Raw genomic sequence first — 21,892 nt, forward strand, 5'->3', positions numbered from 1 at the left:
CCTGTGCCAGGCTTTGCTGAGGGTGAAAGGAACGGGAGCACACAAAGGCTCCCTGCAAAAAGGGAACAAGCTGCCCAGGGAAAGACATGCAAGGCTGACTGACTACAGGAGCCAAAGCAAGAGAGCTTTTTCTACCTCTCTTCCATCCTCTCAGGGTCAAAGTCTCCCTACCGAGCATGTGGGGAGCTCTGCCCAGAAGATGTCATCTTGCTGACAGGGGCCTGTCACACAACCACAGTTTTTGCTCTCACTCAGTATGCAGTCCTCTCGCACAAAGCACAGGAGATCTGAGTGCCCTGCTTTAATTTCAATGGTATGGCACAGACAGTCCTGCCCAATTTAAAATCTGGTCTTGATTTATGGATTTCTATGCATAGGGAATCAATCACAAACCCAGTGTGCATTTTCAGGAGTTTTATTACCCTCAGAATTAAACATGCCGAGCTTTAGTCTTTTTTTACAAGCTTATAATTATAATCACATCAGCCTGCACCAAAGCTATCACTTACCCCAGTATATGGATGAATTGTCTGCTGAAAAAAAAATCACTCATGCTGGACGAAACATTTCATGTCAAGATGCTATCAGGTATATGATGTAGAAGCTCTAGCAGTGTTTCATAGCCAGCTGCTTCAAGTCTCTGGTGTCTCACTTGGATCAGCTCTAACTCCTGGTGATTGAGTGGGTATCTGTCCAGTTCATCACAAGGGAGTGCTTAAAGAGCCAATGGTAACTGCAGTACCCTATTATGTGCTGTAGTAGAAAAAACTGGTTTCAAGTGTTATGATGTCTTCAAACCTTTTCTGTATTGCCTTCCCTATGCTCAGTGATTTAGATATGAATCTTTCATTTCAATGCTTCTACATAAGCTGTACATGCAGATTGGTAATTTCCAGGCAGGCAACATTTCTTACTCCTTTTCCACTTGTCCCAAGAGTTCATCAAGTTGGATTTTATTTGCAATGTACAAAATCTTTTCAATAGGCACAGCACTTGGTAAATGCAGGCACAAGTCTAGGCCTTTTCACTTGGCCTCATCCTGGAGCCCTGCCCTACCCTGACTGAAGCAGCCCTGATGTAGTTTTGGTGCACTGATTTGCTGGTCTAAAGCTCAGCTGGACAACTCAGCAGCAGCTTGCAAAGCCCTTACAACTTCTGCTCTTATGTCCTGTCCCTCTGGCTGTGCAAGGAGACCTTGCATAGGGAGCTCTGTGTCCTTTACAGCAGAGCCCTGTCGTGTTCTGCTGTCACTGGCACCACAAGTGACAGCAAGCGACTCCACTCACAGGTTACCTTGGTCACAGAACCACAGAATGGTTTTGGATTGGAAGGGACTTGAAAGATCTTGTTCCAAAACCTCTGCCATGGGCAGGGACACCTTCCACTAGCCCAGGCTGCTCAGAGCCACATCCAGCCTGACCTTGAATGCTTTCAGGGATGGGGCTTCCACAGCTTCTCTGGGCAACCTTTGCCAGTGCCTCACCACCCTCACGGTGAAGGCTTTCTTCTGCATATCTAACCTAAATTTCCCCTCTCTCTGTTTAAAAACATAATCAGCTTATTAATAAACATTGTTAAAAATTGTGATGTCTAATCCTGCTATTTTTTCTGTCTCTCTCTTTGCTGTAACAAGATGTTTCTTTTTCTTCTGTTTATGTCTAGGGTTCAGGGACTGCAAAGCTCTAGGCTTGGACCTGTCAGGAGAAATCTTGCGCCTCTTTCCACTGCCATCTGCTGTTGCAGGATCCTTAAATACCAGCAGAACTTTCGTGGTGTGCTGGAGTGTCTTGCTGTGGATAGCAAGAAGAGATAAGGTCTTTCAGTGATCTGCAGAGCTGTGCTCCATGTCCTTTCAATGCCAGGCAAGTCTTTGAACCTGTGCCTAGATTCCAACTGTAAATAAGGAGGAAAAAACCATAACCAAACCAACCAATGCCGACTTTAAAAAGCTTCTTTGTAGAAGGAATTTACTTGTGCAGACCTGCTGCATAACCATGTGTAACTTTTTCTTGGGTCAGCCTACAGAAATGCCTGCAGCCTCAGCACATCTACACCCTTGGCAGGAGAGGCTGTACCTCATTTATACCCTGCTCAGCCACAGGAGAAGCTTGTTTGATTCCAAAACCCTTCTCCTTCCCATCCCTCAAAGGGAAAAGCGTTTGATTAAAAGAATTGCAGAAGTTAGGCTAGAGACTGAGAAACTGAAAAAGTTTACCTTTATGTTCTGTGATGGTGATCCATGCTAAAAATCATGGATAAGGAACAGGGCAGTGATAGTAAATGCCCTTATTCCTAAAAAACTCTTCTGAACTAAGAGGGAGGCTTAAGTAGATGCTGTAGAAATCATAAAAGGCCTCAAACATGAGGAAGATAAAAACATCCACCTTGCAGCTGAGAAGGAACCAAGTAACCCCTCCCTGTCACTAGTCACAATGTAAATGGTTCGTATTTATTTTATACCTCAAAAGAAAGTCATAGCAAGTACTTTTATGTCTGTTTCTGGTTCTACAAATGTGGTGCAGCCCCTTCACCCCCTTGGGCGACACCAGGACCTTAAAACACTCACTCACAACAAAATGTCAGCATTTTCAGGCTGTTCAGATCCTGTGTCACCAGATTCCCACATCCTTCTGCAGGACCTGGCTTACGCGCAACAGATCCAAGATTTCTCTGTTCAATGATCCTAAATGCAGCTGTTTTGGATTTGGGATACAGAAGACCTTAAAGCAAGGAGAAGGAATAAACTGTCAGGAATCTGCCACTGGCAGTCTTTAACTTGAAAAAGCCTTTAGGAAAACTGGGAGCTGCTACCAAGCTCTCAGGATGGCCCCCTTCACCCAGCTCAAGGCTGTCACTGGATCCCAATGGGCTCAGATAAAAGGCACCATCAAATCTTCAATAAAAACTTGGCCCTTCTCCCGAGTCATCAGGCAAGAATCTGGAGTGGACATGGATTCCAGGGCTGCTCTTGTGATGAAAAGACAACAGTGAACATTAAAACACTTCACCTACTTCTTCTTTATGAAGTGAGATCTATTCAGTACTCACATATTTACAAAAGTGTTTATTGCACATCCTCATTAATTTTCAAGAAAATATAGTAACTACAAATTCTAATTTCCCTCATCTCTGTGGTACAAAGGTCTGAATATAAACCTAACTCCTCTTTGCAAGACATATGCTGACACGTGTATAAACAATTTAACTTTCAAATAGCTCTTTCCTTTCACCAGATCCTTCCCAAATGTTAAAAAAAAATTAAAAAGAACACAGCATAGAAACGTTATCTTTCCTAGTACTTCAGCTTCTTGGAAAAACGGGTCCGTGCTTGGAAGAACAGCTCAGGAGACCAAAGAGCTGGCCCTTCCAACACAACCCCTGAATAATTTCCACCTGAGAGGTGATTCTCACCTTCTGAAGGGGAACAAGTTTTCAGGACGGGATCATTTAAAAACGAGGTCTTGGTGACACTTGCAGATAAAGGAGTTGTTAGAATCCTGGCTCTATCCCCAGGGCTTACTCTCTCATTTTGGATGGGATTTTCATCATTTTCAATGTTCTTTCTGCTTTCAGAAATAGGGTCCCTGCTAGTGTGCCCACAAGTGGATTGCAAGTCAGCAGCCCAGCTAACTGTTTTTAAATTTAAAGATGCAGTTGGTTTCAGACCTTTGTTTGAAGAGGGAGGGATCCACTCCTCCAAGCTGGCAGGCAGGTGGCTGTTAAGGAACTTCTGGGAAGCACAGCTACCACTTTCTTTGTCCTTCCTGTTCCTTGGTCTCTCATGTTTCCCTAACTTGCCGGTAAGCTGCTGCAGCAGAGTGTTCTGAAAGGAAGACCGGGGTCGCTTGCCTTTGGAATGGATTTTAGTGGGATTTGTAGGGGTGAAGAGGGTGATAGAAGTTCTTCTTTCCCCAACAGGCCATAGTTTCTGCAGAGGTTTTGTCATAGGAGTTGACTGTGAATGAGGAACAAAGTCCTGAGCACAAACTGAACTGCATTCTGACTCCCAGGAGTAAGTTACAGGTGTACTGTGCTTGCTAAAAGCCTGAGGGGACATGTGTAGGGGTGAGCTCAGTTTTGAACTGCTACAAGGAACACCTCCAGGAGAAAGTACTGATTCAGCTGTGACCTTCCCTGTCAAAGTATTCTCCTGTATTAAAGAATTACATGATTTATTTAAGAATTCCACAGGTTTTGCTACATCTCTTACACTTGCATCAAAGAGATCAGCAGAAGCATTGTAGCTGCCTTCAGGGAAGATGCTGTCCCACTGCAGCTCTTTCCTACTAACACTTCCAAAGCTATTATCTGACAGTTCTGTCAATGGTTTTAATTCTCTTTTATATATACTTGCATTGTTGGGAGTTGGTGTATCAGAGACCTGGGCCCCTGTGAGTGTAGGATCCTTTTTTTGGCTTGGTGTAGAATAATTTTCTTTATTTTCACAAGCTAAACAGCTTTCACATGCAGAATGCACACAGGTGGCTGTCTTGCTCTTTTTTGAACAGGAGGTTTCTCCATGCAGCCTAATAAAAGACCAAGATGAATTTGCATTGTCATTATTTGCTTCTTTGGGCTGCACACATCTGCTCTGAGAAATGGAAGGCTCTGGTGTAACTGGAGAGGATGCTCCACCTTCCTTGAGGGTTGAAGACAAATCACTAGGGGCAGACTCGTATTGTGAGACATCACCTGGAGGGTTTGCATTTGACTGAAGACAAGCAAGCACTGTGGTCTCCCAACTATCATTCCCTGCTGGTGGCAAGAGACTCCCTGACACACTGGCTGCAGGCAAATGACGTACAGCTTGCTTGGAATATGATTTGTTAAGATTTACACCCAACTTGTTACTTTCAAGATGGACAAATTTGCCTGCATCAGGGCTGGGTGATGTTACAACACTCCTGCCATCCTCTATTCTAGCTAACAATTCATTTAGGCTTTCTGAGAATGGGAGCTCTTCCCAGAATATAGAGTCCATCTGAGACACTCCAGCTACATTTACATGATTAGGAGCTGAGGCATCTCTCTTGCAAACAAGGGAGTTGTGGGATTTTTCTGCGTAACAATAGTTTCTACTATTAGTTTTTGGGTAATTGTTTTTTACCTCAGATTCCAAGGAATGTTGTAACAACTTGGAACTGTTTCCATGTGAACATTTGGTGTTTGAAGAGGAAACTCTCTCCAATTTATCAGCTGCAGAGATACCATCAGTCCGACTAAGCTGTGAACTTAATTCATTATTCTTCTCTTTATCCCCTTCCTTCACAGAAGAGATCATAAACTGTGAGTCCCAAAGAGTTTGATTGTTGAGGCTTACACTGCCCAATTCTGTAGAGACAGGCTTCTCCTCTTGTTCATGCTGTTCACTCACCAGATTTCCCACTTCCAGAGTGGGAAAGTCTTCCGCTGTTACCCAAGCAACAGATGAAGTCAGACTTAAGGATTGCTGCCAGCACCCTAAAAAACTGTCCCTGCCACTAGACTGAACAAAACAGGAGCTCCTGCTCAGGCTAGACAAGCTGCTGAGCTCACTGAGAGGCTCATCTATGGGAGCTGATGATGCATCAGGTAAAGACGAGCTGTTATTACAGCTCCTGAATTTTGCCGACTGCAGGAGATGATCTAAGTAGCTGATAACAGTAAAGCCAGTAACAGCAGCACTTGGCGGGAAGATCTGGCATGCCACAAGGTTTTTTGTACTTCTATTAATTCTGGAACACTTCTGCAAGATGCTGCTGGCAGCAGAATACCCTCCATCTTCCTTTGCACAATGCTGAGGGGGAAAAAGAAACAAAAAAACCAACCAACTTAGAGAAAAAAATATTAACACATGTCTTTTAAGTCAGGAGTAAATTTAGATCTCCCTTCTTGTCAGGATCTGCAGGGGAGAGAATACAAAACAGTCTGTCACGAGGCCCTCCCTGGGAAATAAACCCTGGCAAGGGCTGTAAAGGGCATCACAGTGAGAGGTTCTTTGCTTGTTGCAATTACAGAGTTTTGGAGCTGGAAAAACAACCAAGAACTCTGAGAAAGGACTTCACAGAATATTTCTTCCTCCCTTTAGGGCACTGAATGCTTCCGGGCCTCCTCTAGTGCAGCTCAGTGTGAATGGCTGGCAGCCTAAGGCCAGTGCTTTGCTTTTATCCAGGAGGCACTGGGCAGCACTTGAAACAAAGCACTCTGGTACCAGACACTTGACTTGGCAGCTCAGCTGCCAAAGCCAGCGTGGTACTTTCTGTGCACTACATCCCTGAAAGGGAAATAAGCTACGACCTTTATCTGCTCAGATTCTTCTAGAGAACAGTGTTTCAAAGGAGCTTCAACTGCAATTCTTTATAAAACCTGCTTCTCTCTACACTGGAATTACAGGTGAGAAATGACATTGAACAGAGAGGGAATTAGCTTTTATTTTAAGAAGTGGATAAACCCTTTCTCATCTACCCCTCAAGGTCTGGCAAAGCCAGAGAGGCCAAAAAGCAGATATAGTTATCTCCAACAACCCTCCTCCTCCCTGAGTCTGTGCCAGGTTTAAGGCTGAAGGCTATTAGCCAAGGACAACACCCTCCTAGGTAAGTCTTTAAAAAGTATGTTATGCTGATTCTGAGTATTATCTGGGACGTATACACAGCTGAGCACAACTATACAGAAATGTCTACAGCCAAGGACTTTACACAAAGTCTTTGATTGTGTGTTCAGCTCTTGTGTGTGCGGGAGCAGCCACAAGGCTGATGACATCTAGGATTAGTTATATTTGTCAAGGCACCAGGCCAACAGACCTGGTCAAGGGTTCCAGGTAAGTAAAGTGAATCCAATAAGTCCTCCAACTTCCATTACTTAAAATGCTGTACATCAGGAAAAATCTCAGATCAGATACAACCTGTGGGAGAGGCAAAACACCTGCCAGGTAGGATTTAGTTCAGATTTCATAATATTAATTACTCACATGAGCACCACTTGAAGAGAACCTTGAACACTGTTTCTATAGAAATATTGCTAAGAACTAATATTTCAAAGTGTGTTAAACACCTAAAAGAGCCACCAATGCAGACAGTGAACAGCTGTACTTTAACATTTTGAAAATGCTCTTAAATCTAGAAATATTAAAATGGTACAAGGGGATGTGCTTCTCCTTACATTTTAGGCTGGAAAGGAAAATATGCAGCATGGGAAAGGTAGGGCAGTGCTTGGAAAGAGAGTCTGTTTCTTGCTCCAACTGTACATGGTTTTTTTACAGGCTCCAAGCTGTTACTGATATGCACAGGAGCTGGCATTGCTCAGGCTCTCCAAAAAGCACCCTGACAAGCTGTTAGGCTGACTACTGCCATTCAAGATGATTTTTGGATGTGACTCATTCAAAAAAAAAAAACAAAACAACCAACCCCCCCCCCCCCAAAAAAAAAAAAACCAAAACAAAAAGACCAACCAAAAAACCACAGGAGTCTTGTGGAAAATAAGCAGAGTCCTTCTCATGTCCTAGCCTTACATTTTCTCAGAAAGAAGTTGTACATGAGGGTTTGATAACTCAGTCTATACCCCTAACTGGCTACAGAAACTCACTAAAAGGCCATAATGTAGATTAAAAGTTACCTTCACTCCAAATATAAGCCTTTTTCCAATGAAACAGGTTTGCACTGCTTGAACTAATGCTCTTGTAGTTGACTCTGTGTTTGTTTCTCCTGACAGCTGATTGAAGTCTTGAATATACCTAGGATAAAAACACACAGAAGTATTGGACCAACAGAGGAAGAAGCCTTACATAGCATCTTAGCTGTAGTATAGTGCTAATGAGGAAACATGTTAAGGTAAAGATTTTGTGCTAGCTTCAACTAAACTCAGAATGAAAACAGGAAAACCATTAACCTATAAATTCAATTCTTTAGTTCACCTAACTTGTTAGTGAGATAAAGTAAACAAAACAACCACTCTGAAGTGGTTCAATACACACACCACTTTCAGGTGTTCCCCACGTGGTTGTGATTTTTCTGCCAACACAGGGACTGTGCAATGCTGGTCAAGATGCTGCTATTCCTTACACATCCTTCCTGCCCAGCCTTTACAGCATAATAGTATCCATGTAAGACATGGAAATAACTGCTTTTCACAGATGACAGCAGTACAGCAGTGTAGGGCAGAATGCCTGTCACAAGCATGTTATTAATGCTGCTAATATGCCATAACAAATAATTAATCTTTGAGCCAGTGATAACACAAGGCATCGAGAAAATAACAGACTAGAGAAAGAAGCAGGGAATTAATCTAAATATCCCATCCCAGCACTTTCACATTTCAGAAAACCTGAAGCCTATCATGTGGGTGGTCAGGCTCTGAGGACTAACAGACTTTCTTAGAAATCCCTTCTTTCTTCAGGAAAATTTGGTCATACTGCCAAATAGTCACAAGGTGCATTCAAACTGTTAAAAAAGAAAAGCCAGAGGCTCTATCTGGAAAAGCCAACTTACTTAAACAAAGGAAATTCAATCATCTCAAAAAAAGAAGAAAGGACACAAGGAAGAGGCCAAACCAGCCAAGCAGTGAGGCTTACTTAACAGGTAGTTGCTGTCTTGAACAGATAAGTGGAGGATTTCTCCTACTACCTAGAAGTAATCCATCTCTAAACATCAAGATTTCAGGAAGAAACAAACTTCCACACTTTCTCAATGTAATGGGTACCAAGGAAATGCTGGAAGGAAGCACTGTAGCAGTTACTTCCTACTCATCTTCCCACCACCTAGGCTCACTGGAGTTTTTTTAGGCTGAATAACTAGCAGCAGCTATATGGTCAGACAATCTATTCCTTACCTCTGCAGATTCTCTGCGGTGACCCCAAAGAATGGATCTAAGCAACTTCCAAAAACAGTGATGTCAAACAAATCGTTAGTGTCAGCAATCTTTAGGGACAATCTATATCTGTAGCTTGCATCTTTAGCTTCACCTGTGCAGCCACATTTTAGACAGCTGAACCTGACAAAAGACAGCAAATGGATAAAAAAATTGAATATCTGAACTTGTGTTAATCACTGCTGAGGTAAGAATTTATCAGCAGCCGTAAATATTACTACTATACTGTATCAAATATTCCATACAAAACTGTAAGATTCTTTTCTTATTCTTTACTCCTTGAGGCATTAATATTAACAAAGGCTCAGAGCAAGATGTCTGTATTATGACAGAATGCCTCTGGTTTCTTTTAGTGATTTATTAAATGCTAGCCTGTTGTGAAATTGAAGGGACAGCAAGTTTTGAGAGACTGTTGGGGTGCAATTTTGGATTTCCTGCACTCATTTTTCTCACATTTCATTCTGGCTTGCATTTTTCCTCGTGCAGTTTAAGCATAAATACATAGGTTTAAAGAATAATTAGGAAACAGTACTGTTATCTTGTACTTCAGCATTTGAAATAACAGATATCCTTGTTCTACAAAGTCAGCTCCTTCCATTTAGCGCTGACATTCATTGATTTACTGTTCTTCTCTGTGTCAGAGATTTCACCCACACTGCAATTAAAAAAGAAAGCTCATCCCTTTCTGGACAGGCACTCAGTGAAGAGTCATACAGGACTACCAGGTGCACTGCACATGTAGAATGAAATGAAAAAATAAAATCAGGGTTTGATTTGGAGGGGCTGGATTTTCACCACTTCGTTTAGTGTTCAGCTAACAGAGATCCTCAAGTTAAAAGAAATCAGTAAAATGATCCCCAGAACAAGCAATACCTCCTGGAATCCAGTATCAACCTAGAAAAGCAGTTTTGACAGGCAGGATAGATGAAGCAGGAATTCTGGATGGAAATCACAGAGGCAGCCAAGAGTCCCTGCACACTATTCATGTGCTCAGCGTCACCTGAAACAAGTAAGTTGAAATGGTTAGAACAGTTCTCATGAGATGTTAATATTAACTGCTTTCAGTTGGGTTATTTTAACATTTTGAACAGCAGTGTTCAGGAAATTATAGTCTCTGTTTGAAAATAGAAATTATTTTAATTAAATACTAAAAAAAATTAAAAAATGATAAAGTTATGCAATATGAAGTAACTGTTCATGGCATTTGCACACCATTGCACACAGATTATGCCAATTCTCACTTGCATTTAGGGATCTTAGAATTATCCTAAGGCACAGTACTGCAGTAAATAGCTTTTAAATTATATTCCTTAATTTACAGTGAAGTCACAACATAGGGTTAAACACTGAATTGTAATTCTGCAATTGTTTCAACACCAATAACTTGGAGAGGTTACTCAGAAAACCTTGAAAAAGGCTCACAACAGCAACTATATTTGTTCCTATATCATGCTCTTTGAGCTAAAACAGCAGCTCCTGGTCAAACAGAGGTGTACAGATTTGACAAATAAATTATTAACTAAGCATTTAAATAAATAGGAATGAATTTATTTTTACTCAGTATTACTTTCCTGCAGATTTATTTTGGCTTTATTACACTATACTGCCCAAAACATCAAGCTTTAGGAAACTTCCCCTATTTCAGACAACTATTTTTTTTACCACATGTTAAAAAAATGTAGACAACAATCATAAAGTCCTGGCATGGTTTGGGCTTGAAGGGACCTTAAACATCACCTAGTTCCAGCCCCAGTGCCATGGGCAGAGACACCTTCTACTAGACCAAGCCACTTGGAGCCTCATCCAATGCCTCAGATCACAGAGTTCCAACTGAAATTACCAAAATGCTCTCAACAGCTGAATCAAATGGCTCCTTAAAAGTCTGCATTTGCAATAGCTTATCTTTAGCTGTAGCTAAATATAAATCTGTCTTTGATATAAACTGGAGAATAGGAAGGGAATTCCGCATCTTCATCCCAAAACTCTCTCTAAGAGGCAACACAGAGATAGAGGAGACTCAAGTATGGCTTTTACAGGTTAAAAATACCCCACATTCTATAATCAACAATGATCTTTTGTTCATATTTTGCCACCAGAAGGTTAAACTTACAGGCTGTTCTTTTGCCCTTTGGAACACCTTTCTCAGCATCCTGGTAAAAACAAGATCTTTAACACTGAGTACTAGAAAAACATGAGTGACTAAACTTATTGCTCTGAATAGTTCAGATGAGAGAAAAAAAAAAAAAAAAATCACAGTATTCCCTACATCTGGAAAATGGAGGTAGGGAAAGGGAAAAGCTGTAATAGGGGGCCAAACAAAATAAGTAAAAAAACATCTCTTCAGAACACACAAATTAATAGAAACTAATTTGATTCAATATATTGAATGGTCAATATACCTTCAACTCTTACCAAAAGGAAACTATTTTGTTTTAGTTACAAAGATTTATTTTTCTATGTAAAAAAGGAGTAATAAAGTTAAGTCTGGTATTTTTATTGCCCAAAAAGGTGGGCTTGGAGAAACTAGTAGGTCCTTCCTTCTCACCTGTTTTCAACTCTGAACTCTATAAACAGAGTTTACAGTTTTTGTTACCTGTACTTTCTTACGAGGCATTAAAAAGCACACAACTGAAACAAAAAAAAAGAAAAAAAAAAACCAAACAAAAACCCACAAACGCACACCCCAGAAAACAGAGAATACCGCAAGTGCTGAATTGAAATACGGGGGATAAAGAGCACAGCGTGTAAGTGCTCACACAGGTTCTGTCAAGAGCAAACAGCCTCAAGATCTCCACCTCTATTTCCCTTTCGAAGAAACACACAACTCGCTACCGGGGCGCAGACTGAAGGCGGTCGGCAGGAATAGATCTGTTTCACTTGAACTTTTTGTAAAAAAACAAACATCCCAAACCTCAGCGCCGGCGGGGAATCCCACAGCCGCCCTCCGGGCGCGGCTCCCAGCGCGGCTCCGGGTGATCCCGCCGCCTCGCTCTGTCCCTGAGGAACACCAAAGCACGGGTCGCTAACACATCTCGCTCCCGTTGGCGCCCCGCAGCCTCCCCGAGGCCGACAGCGAGCGGCGGGTCCGGTTCGGCCCGCCCGGGCCGGGCCGGGGGTGCAGCGGGGCTCGGCGCTCCCGGGGGCTGAGGGCACAGCGGAAGGGCGGAAGTGCGGCTGCGGCGGGGGCGGGGCTTGGCGGCGCTCAGCCAATCGCGACGCGCTCCGAGTGGAGAGCGGCTTCTGTCGCCCAATCACAAAGCGAGAACGTCGCACCCCCGCGCGGCGTGGAGAGCCGAGACGGGCGGCTCACGTGCTTGGGGCAGCCAATCGCTGCCTCCCCGTTATTACCTGAGGGAGCCGCCTCGGCCAACCGCGAAGGCGCGCGCGAGCTAACCGCCGACCGGCAGCCAATCGGAAGGCGCCGCTGGTTGGGGCCCGCCCCTGCACGTGTGGGTCGGCCCCGCCCCCAGGGCAGCCCCGGGAGCCGGGCCCGCATAAAGCGGCGGGGCGGGCGCCGCTCCCGCTCCTGCTCCTGCCGCTCTTCCCGTGGTGATGCTGCGGCTCCTCCTGCTCCTGCCGCTGCTCGGCGCGGCCGGTGCCCTGCCCGCCCCGCTCCGCCGCCACCGGCGCGCCGCGCTGCCTGTCGGCCCCTACCTGACGCGCTACCTGAGCCAGCAGGTGGGAGCCGGCTGCGGAGGGAGGGATGGAGTTTCCTTGGGGAGCTGGGGGCACTTTCGCTGTCATTAGCCTCACTCGAGCCTCGGGCGGGACGCGACCCTTCGCAAGCTTTTCAATAAACACTGGACGGCGGCTGTCTCGGGTGAAGCGTCCCACGCCGTGAGGATCCCGGTGTTTGACGTGCCGGGCTCCGCGGCGCTGCAGTCCGCGCTCCCGCACACGCCGCTGCGCCACCATCGTTCCTGCAAACAGCGCTTGCCTGGAATCTTGTTTGTTTAATCACAGGATGGTTTGCGTCGGGAGGGACCCTAAAGATCCGTCTAATTCAACCTTCCCCCCAGACATGGGCAGGGATGCTTTTCCCCTGGATGGTGATGCTCTTTTGGGTTTTACCTTTTATTTTTTTCTTTTATACATTCTATGTATTCTTCGCACACGTATTTGTAGCTCTGTAGCCTGTTGTATTAGCGGATAGTTTTCCCAGTAATTCTCCATGGCCTTTCCCTAGGCAAAAAGACAAAACAAATTACAGAGCTCCCAGCCCCAGGAGGCACAAGGCCCCTCTCCTATCTTGGTTCTTCCTGGGAACCAAGGTTGAGAACAGCTCTTAGAGATACATGGACAAAGTACAGCCAGAACTCCAGAGTCGGGGCTTGACCTGGGGGGGAAATTGTGTCACCGCTTGTCCTCCTAATTGGTGCTTTTTATCAACTATAAAAATGTACTCAGCCCTGTACAAGGCTTTTGTGGACATCTTTTCATAGCTGCCTCTGAAAGCCTTCCATTAAGATCCACTTTTAAATTGCCTCCTTAGTAAAATTGTCTTGAGTTTCATTTCTACATTAGAAAAAAAGGCAAAAAATGAAACATGGGACAGATTTCTATTACTAACTTGAGCGTTGTCATCCTATCTCCTCCAGCAATTTGTTGGTGAAATCCATGGCACCTGGATAGAATAGAGGGCTCTGCAGTGTCTTTAAGTGTTGGTGTGGTTTTTTTGAATCAGACTTGAAACCCACCTTGTTCATAGGTTTTCATAAAAACAGTCAAAAGTTCCTTGGGTGTGTTGAGCAGTGTCTGCATCGTCCCCTGTTCTGTACTTGGGTTTCCTAGGGGAGGCATAGTAAGGGAGGAGGTTTTCCCAGTACTCTCTTGGTTTGTTCAGAATCAGGCTTGTATCATGCATCTGAATTTCATGTCCTGGTCTGCATAGGGAGTGGTAGGAAGAAGGTGCTTAATTTACAGGCATAGAGTAGTTTAGGTTGGAAAAGACTTTTCAGATCATCTATTAACTCAGTACTGCCAAATGCACCACTAAACAATGTCCCCCAGTGCCATGTTTGCACCTCTTCTAAGAACTTCCAGGGTTGTTGATTTGACCACTTCTCTGGGAAGCCAGTTCCAATGCTTAATAACTTTGTCAGTGAGTTTTTTTTTTTTTTTAATATCCTATCTAAATATCTCGGTGCAACTTATGGCTGGAAATCTTGGATGATATGTGGATTGAATATCTCCTGTTTCAGCTTTGTACAAGGTGAAGTGGTAGTGAGCAAAATGGGAAGATTACACTGACAGAGAGAACAGATGTCAAAAAAACAGATAATGTTTGTAAGATTATACTGAATAGCTATGGAATAATTTTAGGGTCAAGGTCCCTGTCGTTTGAGGTGGAAGATGGATTTGGAATGATTTTAGTGTGAAATCCATCCACTGAGATTACAATCTTCTGCAGATAGTGTTAATGGTTTGGGAATGCTCCTGTTCCAGGGATCTCCCTGCATAAATCATGGATTTCCCATGTCTCAACATCTCTGCCCCATGTTCACTTGGGTAATGATTTGAGATATTTGTCCCTGCATTAACTCCTCTAACAGCCTTGTATTGTGAGCATACTGCAGATAGCTTCTGCAGTGTGTGGCCAGCGCTGGCCAGGATATCACTCCTGCAGTAGTGGTGTAATTAACACTAATTGTTGAGGCACACTGGTTGTTGCACATTGCTATCATAGTATCAGTGATACTAATTCTGCACTGTGGTCTGAGCCACCCTTTGTCACCCTCTGTTACACTTCTGTCCTCATCTCCCGGAGCTGTGGTGTCACCTGGCTTTTCTCCTCAGCTCTGGCACTGACAGCCCAGCTGCCAGCAAAGTGGCAGAACTGCGGTGTGGCTGAGACCTGTGGATTTTGGGACATAGGTGTTGAGAGACAGGAGGGAAGAGTCACAGTAAGAACCTATTGCAAATATTGATGCCACATCTCGTTCACCCTTCTGTCTCTTCCTCTCATGCTTCAAGCAAAATCATGTTGGCTGAGAGTGGCTGCTGCAGAAAAGAAGAAGCCCATTCACTGGCCTGGAAATCCTTTCTTTCCTTGTTCAAAAGCCTTACTAATATTGTTGAACAGAGTGTAGAGGTGTGTTCATCAAAGATTTGAATTCTGCTGCATGGCACTTGAAAGATAGAGGGGTAGCATGAGAGGTCTAATCACACAGAGAGCATAGGACACACTCTCAGTAGCACAGTGTGTAGAACTGATAGCATTCAGCCCTGATAAAACATGCACTCAGTGCTGTTTTCTGAGAATTTATAATTGCATTATTATTCTGTAGTGCAACATAAAAGCTATGATTAGCATGTTAAATAACGTGCGGTGATACTTTGCCACCTCTCAGGATTGTTGAAGTTTAATTACATACATTTTATTTCTTATGTCATGAATTATCTGCTTTTGTTCTTTGCTGTCAAGCCTTTCTTCTTAGCTAAGGTTCCTGTTTTGATTCTTGTTTCTCTCTTTGGTGGTTTTCATCACAAATTGAAATAATTTATCTAAAATCATTCAATATAAAAAAATACTTCCAAAGATGGCAAAAGACTGTGCTGTCAGAAAGGAAACAGTTTTATACCTATTAAAAATACATAGAGTCTTTAAATACTTAATACTTCTACAGAAGAAAACTTTGAAAGTGTAAATAGATTCCTTACATTATTTGTTTCCTAAAAAGTTACTTCTTGAAGACTGTGAATAATTTATTACTGCTGCACATTGGAACCTCTGGGTATGACAGTCTATAGATATGTAACATTGTTTGAAGTCTAGTGTCAACTTCTCCTGTGAATCAATGACATTTAAGTCTTTTCATAAAAATGGGGAAATAACAGGGTCAGAGTTAAGCTCAATGCTCATTTGCATTAAACTTCCTCCTGTTTACCACTTTGTGTCAGACATCTATGATGATGGGGCTAAAGTCTAGAATATTGAGAAATCAGTCAGGCAGTGCCTGTGTCAGTGTGACTAACATCTTAGCTTGTTTGTTGACCTGTGTTATGTATTTAATAACTTTTATTATTTTGTCTTGGAGATATGATTTTTTTTCCTCTCCCTTCAAAAGTAACTGATGTCTTTCAGCCCTCTACTCCGCCTTTGTGTGAGTGAAATTACCCCAGTAAAAAGGTACCTCATGCAGACCTAGGAGAGGAGATGGCCCTTGAAGGAGAAACTCTGCCATCAGCCACATCTTCAACGAATTTTGCCTGTTTAGGGGGTGGTTATCTCCTTTATAACTTTTCTGATGTATTAATGTGACTTTTGTAGGCAAGTCTGTGGTAATTTGGTTGCCTGCTACCCAGTTGGTTGTGATTTGTAGGTTAAATTAATCCATACAAAATGAAACTTTACAGAGAATAATGTATAGAATGTATAGAGCTGTATTAGGACCACCACTGTTGGGATGCCTTCTTTGTAAGCAGCTGGGTCTGTGACCACAGTTCAAATTCATTGGAATGACTTGGTGAGGATCCATCTAGTTCTCTTTACCCAAGCAGAAATAACCTCACTGAGGAGGCTCTGGAGTCAGTTCTGGCCTTTGGGGAGCCTTGTCTTGTACCTTTATATCTGTCTTTGGCAAACATACCAGTGTTAAAAAAAACACAGCCTGAGGACTTGTGGTGTTTTATGTGCAGCACTGCTGAGACTATGATGCCTTAAGATTCCTGATATTTGAAGGCTTCTCATGGATGAGCTCCTCTTAGGAAGGAGAGTGGATGTGGTGTCTCTTCACTCAAGTTGATAATTGATGGTTGTGTGGGACTCTGTGCTGGGGAGCCCTTCACCTCAATCACTGCTTGAGAACAGCTATGGATTTGTCTAAGAACCAATGTAACAAGTACAGATTCATTTTTGTTCAGCAATTTATTTGGCCTGGTCTTTCAATCAGATTGTCTTTTGAACTAATACATGCCAGTTGTGTCACCCCTTCCAAAAGAAGGATTCTGATTACATTTCATAACTTCCTAGCTTTCACACCTATGTTAGTATCTCATAATAAATTCACATGCAAGTCTTTGTGCTCTGAAATGCATCCACACTTCATATTGTGTGTATATAGAAGGAAGATATGTTGAAGCTTTAAAGTGATTAAGTTTAAAAAGTAATGCAATTTGATCCTTTCTGGCTTTATCAGGAGTCTTTAATACCCTGTTTTTTATTACAGGCAGAAATTCTGAAGTATAGAAGATAAAAGCCCTGATTGAAAATTAGAATGGATATAAATGCTTTTTAAACCTAATGTACTTTTCAATCATAGGTCTAAAACTTGTTTAGGAAGACATTGAGATGGGTTGAGGTTATAATTTTTAATTATGGTTAACATCTTATTGTGACTCAGGTTGGTGTCTCAGAATAGTAACAGATGTCGGGAACGGTTAAGATGGGTTTGTTTTTCATGCCTGGCACCATAATACAATGGCACTTTTGGCTTCTGGTGAAGGAAAAAACAAAGTGCTTTTTACAGAGCCCCTTGGTACCAATTAAAAGTTAAGCCAGTGTTTAGAGAAGTGATGCTGATGTTTGTCTCTGAGGTGAATTACTTGGAATATGTGTTTTACTCATCAAGTAGTACAGGAGTACTTGGCAGCTCTTACTCTGTGATTTCATAGCATGATTTAAAATGGGAACTGTAAGCTATAAACCAGGAACAATAGCTCTTACTCAGTGAACAGGAAAACGGGGAAGTACTTGTTAAAGCTTGTCAGTGAATTTTTATTTTTATGCACTACTTATCTGTGGGGTCACAATGCAGACATCAGCTTCTCAAATTAATCAGGAAACAATTTCCTCACAACTTGCAGCCTCTTCCTTCGAGTAAGCAGTTAATACTAGTGACTCAAAAAACATCAATGATCACTATTCCCTCACTGAAAATGAGCATATCTCACTAGCTGTAATCGTTAAAAGCTGTAATAGGCCACTGAAAGATTTCTTATAGACTGACTAGATTAAAGAAAGTCTAAAGAACAAAACAGTAAGCAGAACTGCCTATGGCTGAAGTAGCAAGCTGTTCCCAAGCCAGATGTGCATGAGAACTCTGTTACCTTCATTGAATTTGGCTTGAATCATGAGATTCTGCAAGTTGAAGCAGAGTCCTAGAGCTGATTTTTTTTTTTTTTTGGTGGGGAGATATGGAGGAAAATGAAGTTCAAAATGAAATTTTATGCTACTGAGTTGTGTATCTATTTCTTCATCTGACTTTGAGGAAATCAAGACCGGCCACCAGCATAAGAAGTTGTTGTAGATCGTGCAGATAATTTGTAGTATTTTTTCAAGTTGGTAAGAGACCAGAAGTCAAACTTGATTATTATATTTTAGGCTTTCAAAAACCAAATACCTTAATTTATTTCATACATCCTTTAATATTTGGATTTTATATCTAAAGCTATGATGCTTATAAGAAATTTAGTGGGGTAAACCAGTCTGTACTGGGCCATCTTACTGATACTTGCAGAATAGTTAATTTCTTTGTTTCTCATGCATGTCAATTCAGAGAATTAAACATACACAGAAGAATGGGAATTGCATTTCTTTTAAGCACAGTCAGTAGATACCCTTTGCCTATGGTATAATGGGATTATTTTATTTTTTTATTTTAAATTTCTAGTTTCTGTCTTGTGCTTTCATTCAGCTCTAGCATGCATGTAATATGTTCTAATAGTTGGTGCTGTTTTAGTGCTGCTGTCAGGTGTGCTGTGTGTAGCTGTTCTCTAAACACACACAGCAAAGAACAAAACTTCTGATCCTTGTGGGCTGTTGTTTCTAACTTTAAATTGATGTAACAGCTTTTTCCATTATTCACACCTGCAGCCAAGATACAAAGCTTATGTACAGGTTCAACCTTGTGTCAGGCTTGAAGCCAAAGTGGTTATGTGAAGATTAGCTGGAAAAGGTGCTCATAGAGTGAAATTTGAGATGTGGCTCCTTCCTGTAGAGGAGATGGCTCACTGAAAAGCCTACCTGCATGGGATGCCATGGAGCCGTGATACTGTGTGATGTCTTTTCCCTCTGATTACCGACAGGGACACACCTGGTGCTGCAGGGAGCTGCAGATGGTATTTCCCTGAATGTGGCTGGTTTCATCCTGTCTACCAACATCTTGCAGCCCTGCAAGCAGAAGTTGTTCCTTGGTGTTGCAAGCGTACCAAAGTAGCAGTTACGATGTGGTGTTTTTGCTGTTGCAGCAAGGCTGTAGATGTAATTGCTGCTTTCCTGTTTTGTTTTGTGAAACTTTCTCTCCCCCACCTCGACGCTGATCAGAATTGGTGGCTGCTAAATGCACGATCCACAGTGGCACGTGTCAAACACTTTGCCTCTTAATACTGATAGATTGCCATCCCTGCACTGAGCTTCTGTCATTTAGTCTGTGCTCTGCCTAATTAGAAGATTATCTGGATAGGTGACAGGACAGGTTTTGTGTTTGCTGTCATTGTTCATCTCTACTTCCTTGGATCCTTTTTTGTAGGATTAGCAATAGAAAATAAAATACAAATAATAGTGACTGAACTACATCTGGGAGAACGATAAAGCAAATTTATTTGTAGTTCTGAAAACCTGGGAAATAAAATAATTGCAACCTGGATTAAACCTTTTAAAAACATTTAGCAAAGTAGACAGTTCTAGACCTTTTTGGGGTAGGGGTAGAGCTGGTTTAAATATTGAATATGACTAAATAAAAATATTATGTTGGATCTGAAGTGCTTGTATATCCTGTGCCTTTATACCAAAAAAAGAAAAAAATGAGGAAGTCTTTCAAATGAGAACCGTATTCATCAGAGAAGATGAAACTTTGCAAATTCTTTTGCTTAAACAATTAGTCCTACACAGAACTTTAGGTCACATCTAAAAAGACCTGGAATGCTTTTATGTTGCTTAATCTGTGACATACTGACATTTCACATCCAATTTTTTCCTCTCCTCTGAAGTTAATCCTCTGAATATGATGGATTTGTAATTCAGTCTGGAAGGCACATGGAAAAAATGAGTGGCCTTTGCCTTTAGGGGTCTTGAGAGACCTTGCACAAGGGTAACTTTGTTCTTGCTGGTGTAGTGCAAATTTGTGCTTTTTTTCAGCCTTGAGAAATCACACCTTGTGAAGTAGGGCTCTGAGCTGGTTGTTCCCCATGCCTTGTCCCACCCCTTGTCCTGTGGAAGAATTTCACCAGGAAGATAATACCTTGAATGGAAGCAGCAATGATGTGAACATTTAGGGTGTTTACTGCCATAGTAGTTAGTTGCAGAGTTATGTATGTAGCTGGTGGAGTCTGAGCAGCACAAGCCTCTTCATTGCTCTGAAAAGAACCAGGTAGCAGGGGAATGGAGACTGGTCAAAGGGGTGCCAGCAGTAAAGCAGATTGAAGAGATTCCTGCCTTGGTCACCCATTCTTCCCCTTGTGCTGGAGCTTTGTGCCTCTCAAGTCTGGGGCAGAAAATGCTGAGAGTGCCTGTGGTATTTCTCCTTTCAAATGGAGGAGTTTTAACAGAGAATAGCATCTTCACTATCTGCTGGAGGATTTAAAAGCCTGTATGTGTTTATGGACTTCATTTTTACATGGTAAGCAGAATCTGGAGGTTCAATTGCAGCACAAAACTATTAATGGTTTGTGGAAGTTGAAATCAATTTGTTTGTGTTCTCATTAGCTGGTTGGGCTTCCGACATAAAAATAACCTTTTTTCATCATGTACTGTTTGTTTCTAACAAGGGCTGACCTGAGTACCCTGGTGCTTTCCTACAGCATATCCTGTAGCTGTTTAAATTGTCTTTGGTCTTTTTAAATGCCTGTCCAAACTGTGTGACTCAGGGCAGGAGTAGAGTTCCTGTCTGAAGTTTTCCTTGTTCAAGTCTTTTAATCACTGAAGAGATAAATCAATGCTAAAAATCAGACTTCCTTAAACAGCATTGCAAGAGCTGGTGCTGTGATTTCTACATCATAAGACAAGCTTCAGAAAGATACATGAAGTGTAGAATCATAAACACATTTAGGCTGGAAGAGACCTTTAAGATCATCAAGTGAATCTGTAATGTAACACTGCCAGATTTATCACTAACCCATGTGCATTATCAAAGGCCAGTGTATTCTCAAGGACACAGTTGCAATGATAGATTCTTTCTATTACAAGGATCCTAAATCTGCATTTGCTTTGGGGACATACTTGGCTGGAAGCTCATTATAGTAAAAAGGCATGTCTATTGTTATCCGTATGGTTTGGTAAATGGGATAGATTAACAAAATTAAATCTGGTGAACAAAACCTCTAAATTATGAAGCTTGTGGAAAATGACAATGACAGAGTCAGTCTTGGCTTGGATCAGTGTACCCTTTGCTGGGTGGAAAACTGTCTGGATGGCTAAGCCCAGAGAGTGGCTTAGTGAGTGAGGTTAAATCCAGCTGCTGGTCTTCTGGAGGGCAGGAAGGCCCAGCAGAGGGATCTGGACGGGCTGAATCCATTGTCTGAAGCCATTTGTATGACAAATGCAAAGTGCTCAGTCCTTGTCCTTGGGTCACAGCAACCCCAGGCACTGCTACCGGCTTGGGGAAGAATGGCTGGAAAGCTGCCCAGGGTAAAAGGATCTGGGAGTGGTGGTCAACAGCAGCTGAACCTGAGCCAGTGTGTGCTCAGGTGGCCAAGAAGGCCAGTGGCATCCTGGCCTGGATCAGCAATGGTGTGGCCAGCAGGACCAGGGCAGGAATTGTCCCCTTTACTCAGCACTGGTGAGGTCACACCTCCAATCCTCTGTTCAGTTCTGGCCCCTCACTGCAAGAAGGACACTGAGGGGCTGGAGCGTGTCCAGAGAAGGACAGTGGAGCTTAGGAAGGGTCTGGAGCACAAAACTGGTGAGGGCTGTCTGAGGGAGCTGAGGTGTTTAGTCTGACAAGAGGGAGACTGAGAGACCTTCATGTTCTCTACAACTATATGAAAGGAGATTGTAGCGGGGTGAGTTTCTGTCTCTTAAGTAACAAGTTTCTGTCTCTTAAGTAACAATAGAAGAAGAAATGGCCTCAAGTTGCAACAGGGAGGTTTAGATTGGATTGTAGGAAATCTTCAC

At 42.5% G+C, this 21,892-nt stretch overlaps 2 protein-coding genes across 6 annotated transcripts in view; one reads left to right on the plus strand and one right to left on the minus strand.

Moving 5' to 3' along the window:
• Positions 1-399: 399 nt before the first annotated feature.
• On the minus strand, positions 400-12,021 carry DDIAS (DNA damage induced apoptosis suppressor). 5 transcript variants are annotated; one of them, XM_021545037.3, is made up of 6 exons: positions 11,753-12,003; positions 9,715-9,841; positions 8,803-8,964; positions 7,591-7,708; positions 3,667-5,776; positions 400-1,790 (listed from the first exon to the last, which is right to left on the minus strand). In XM_021545037.3, the coding sequence occupies exons 2-6, from the start codon at positions 9,825-9,827 to the stop codon at positions 1,666-1,668; spliced, it is 2,628 nt and encodes an 875-aa protein (XP_021400712.3). In that variant the 5' UTR covers positions 9,828-9,841; positions 11,753-12,003; the 3' UTR covers positions 400-1,665. The 5 variants fall into 5 exon arrangements, with proteins under 5 accessions (XP_021400712.3, XP_085449250.1, XP_085449263.1 ...); XM_085593124.1 differs by having other exon boundaries at positions 3,412-5,776; XM_085593137.1 differs by having other exon boundaries at positions 400-1,893; positions 3,412-5,776.
• A 300-nt stretch (positions 12,022-12,321) lies between these two features.
• The window catches only part of PRCP (prolylcarboxypeptidase), a 28,928-nt gene continuing 19,357 nt past the window's right edge, over positions 12,322-21,892 (plus strand). The window contains exon 1 of the mRNA XM_021545033.4: positions 12,322-12,519. Within this exon, the coding sequence (XP_021400708.3) occupies positions 12,394-12,519 (126 nt within the window). The 5' untranslated portion in view covers positions 12,322-12,393. The remainder of the gene's footprint in view (positions 12,520-21,892) is intronic.

Source organism: Lonchura striata, chromosome 1 (genome assembly GCF_050655825.1).
Source record: "Lonchura striata isolate lonStrDom1 chromosome 1, ASM5065582v1, whole genome shotgun sequence".
NCBI classification, from domain to species: Eukaryota; Metazoa; Chordata; class Aves; order Passeriformes; family Estrildidae; genus Lonchura; species Lonchura striata.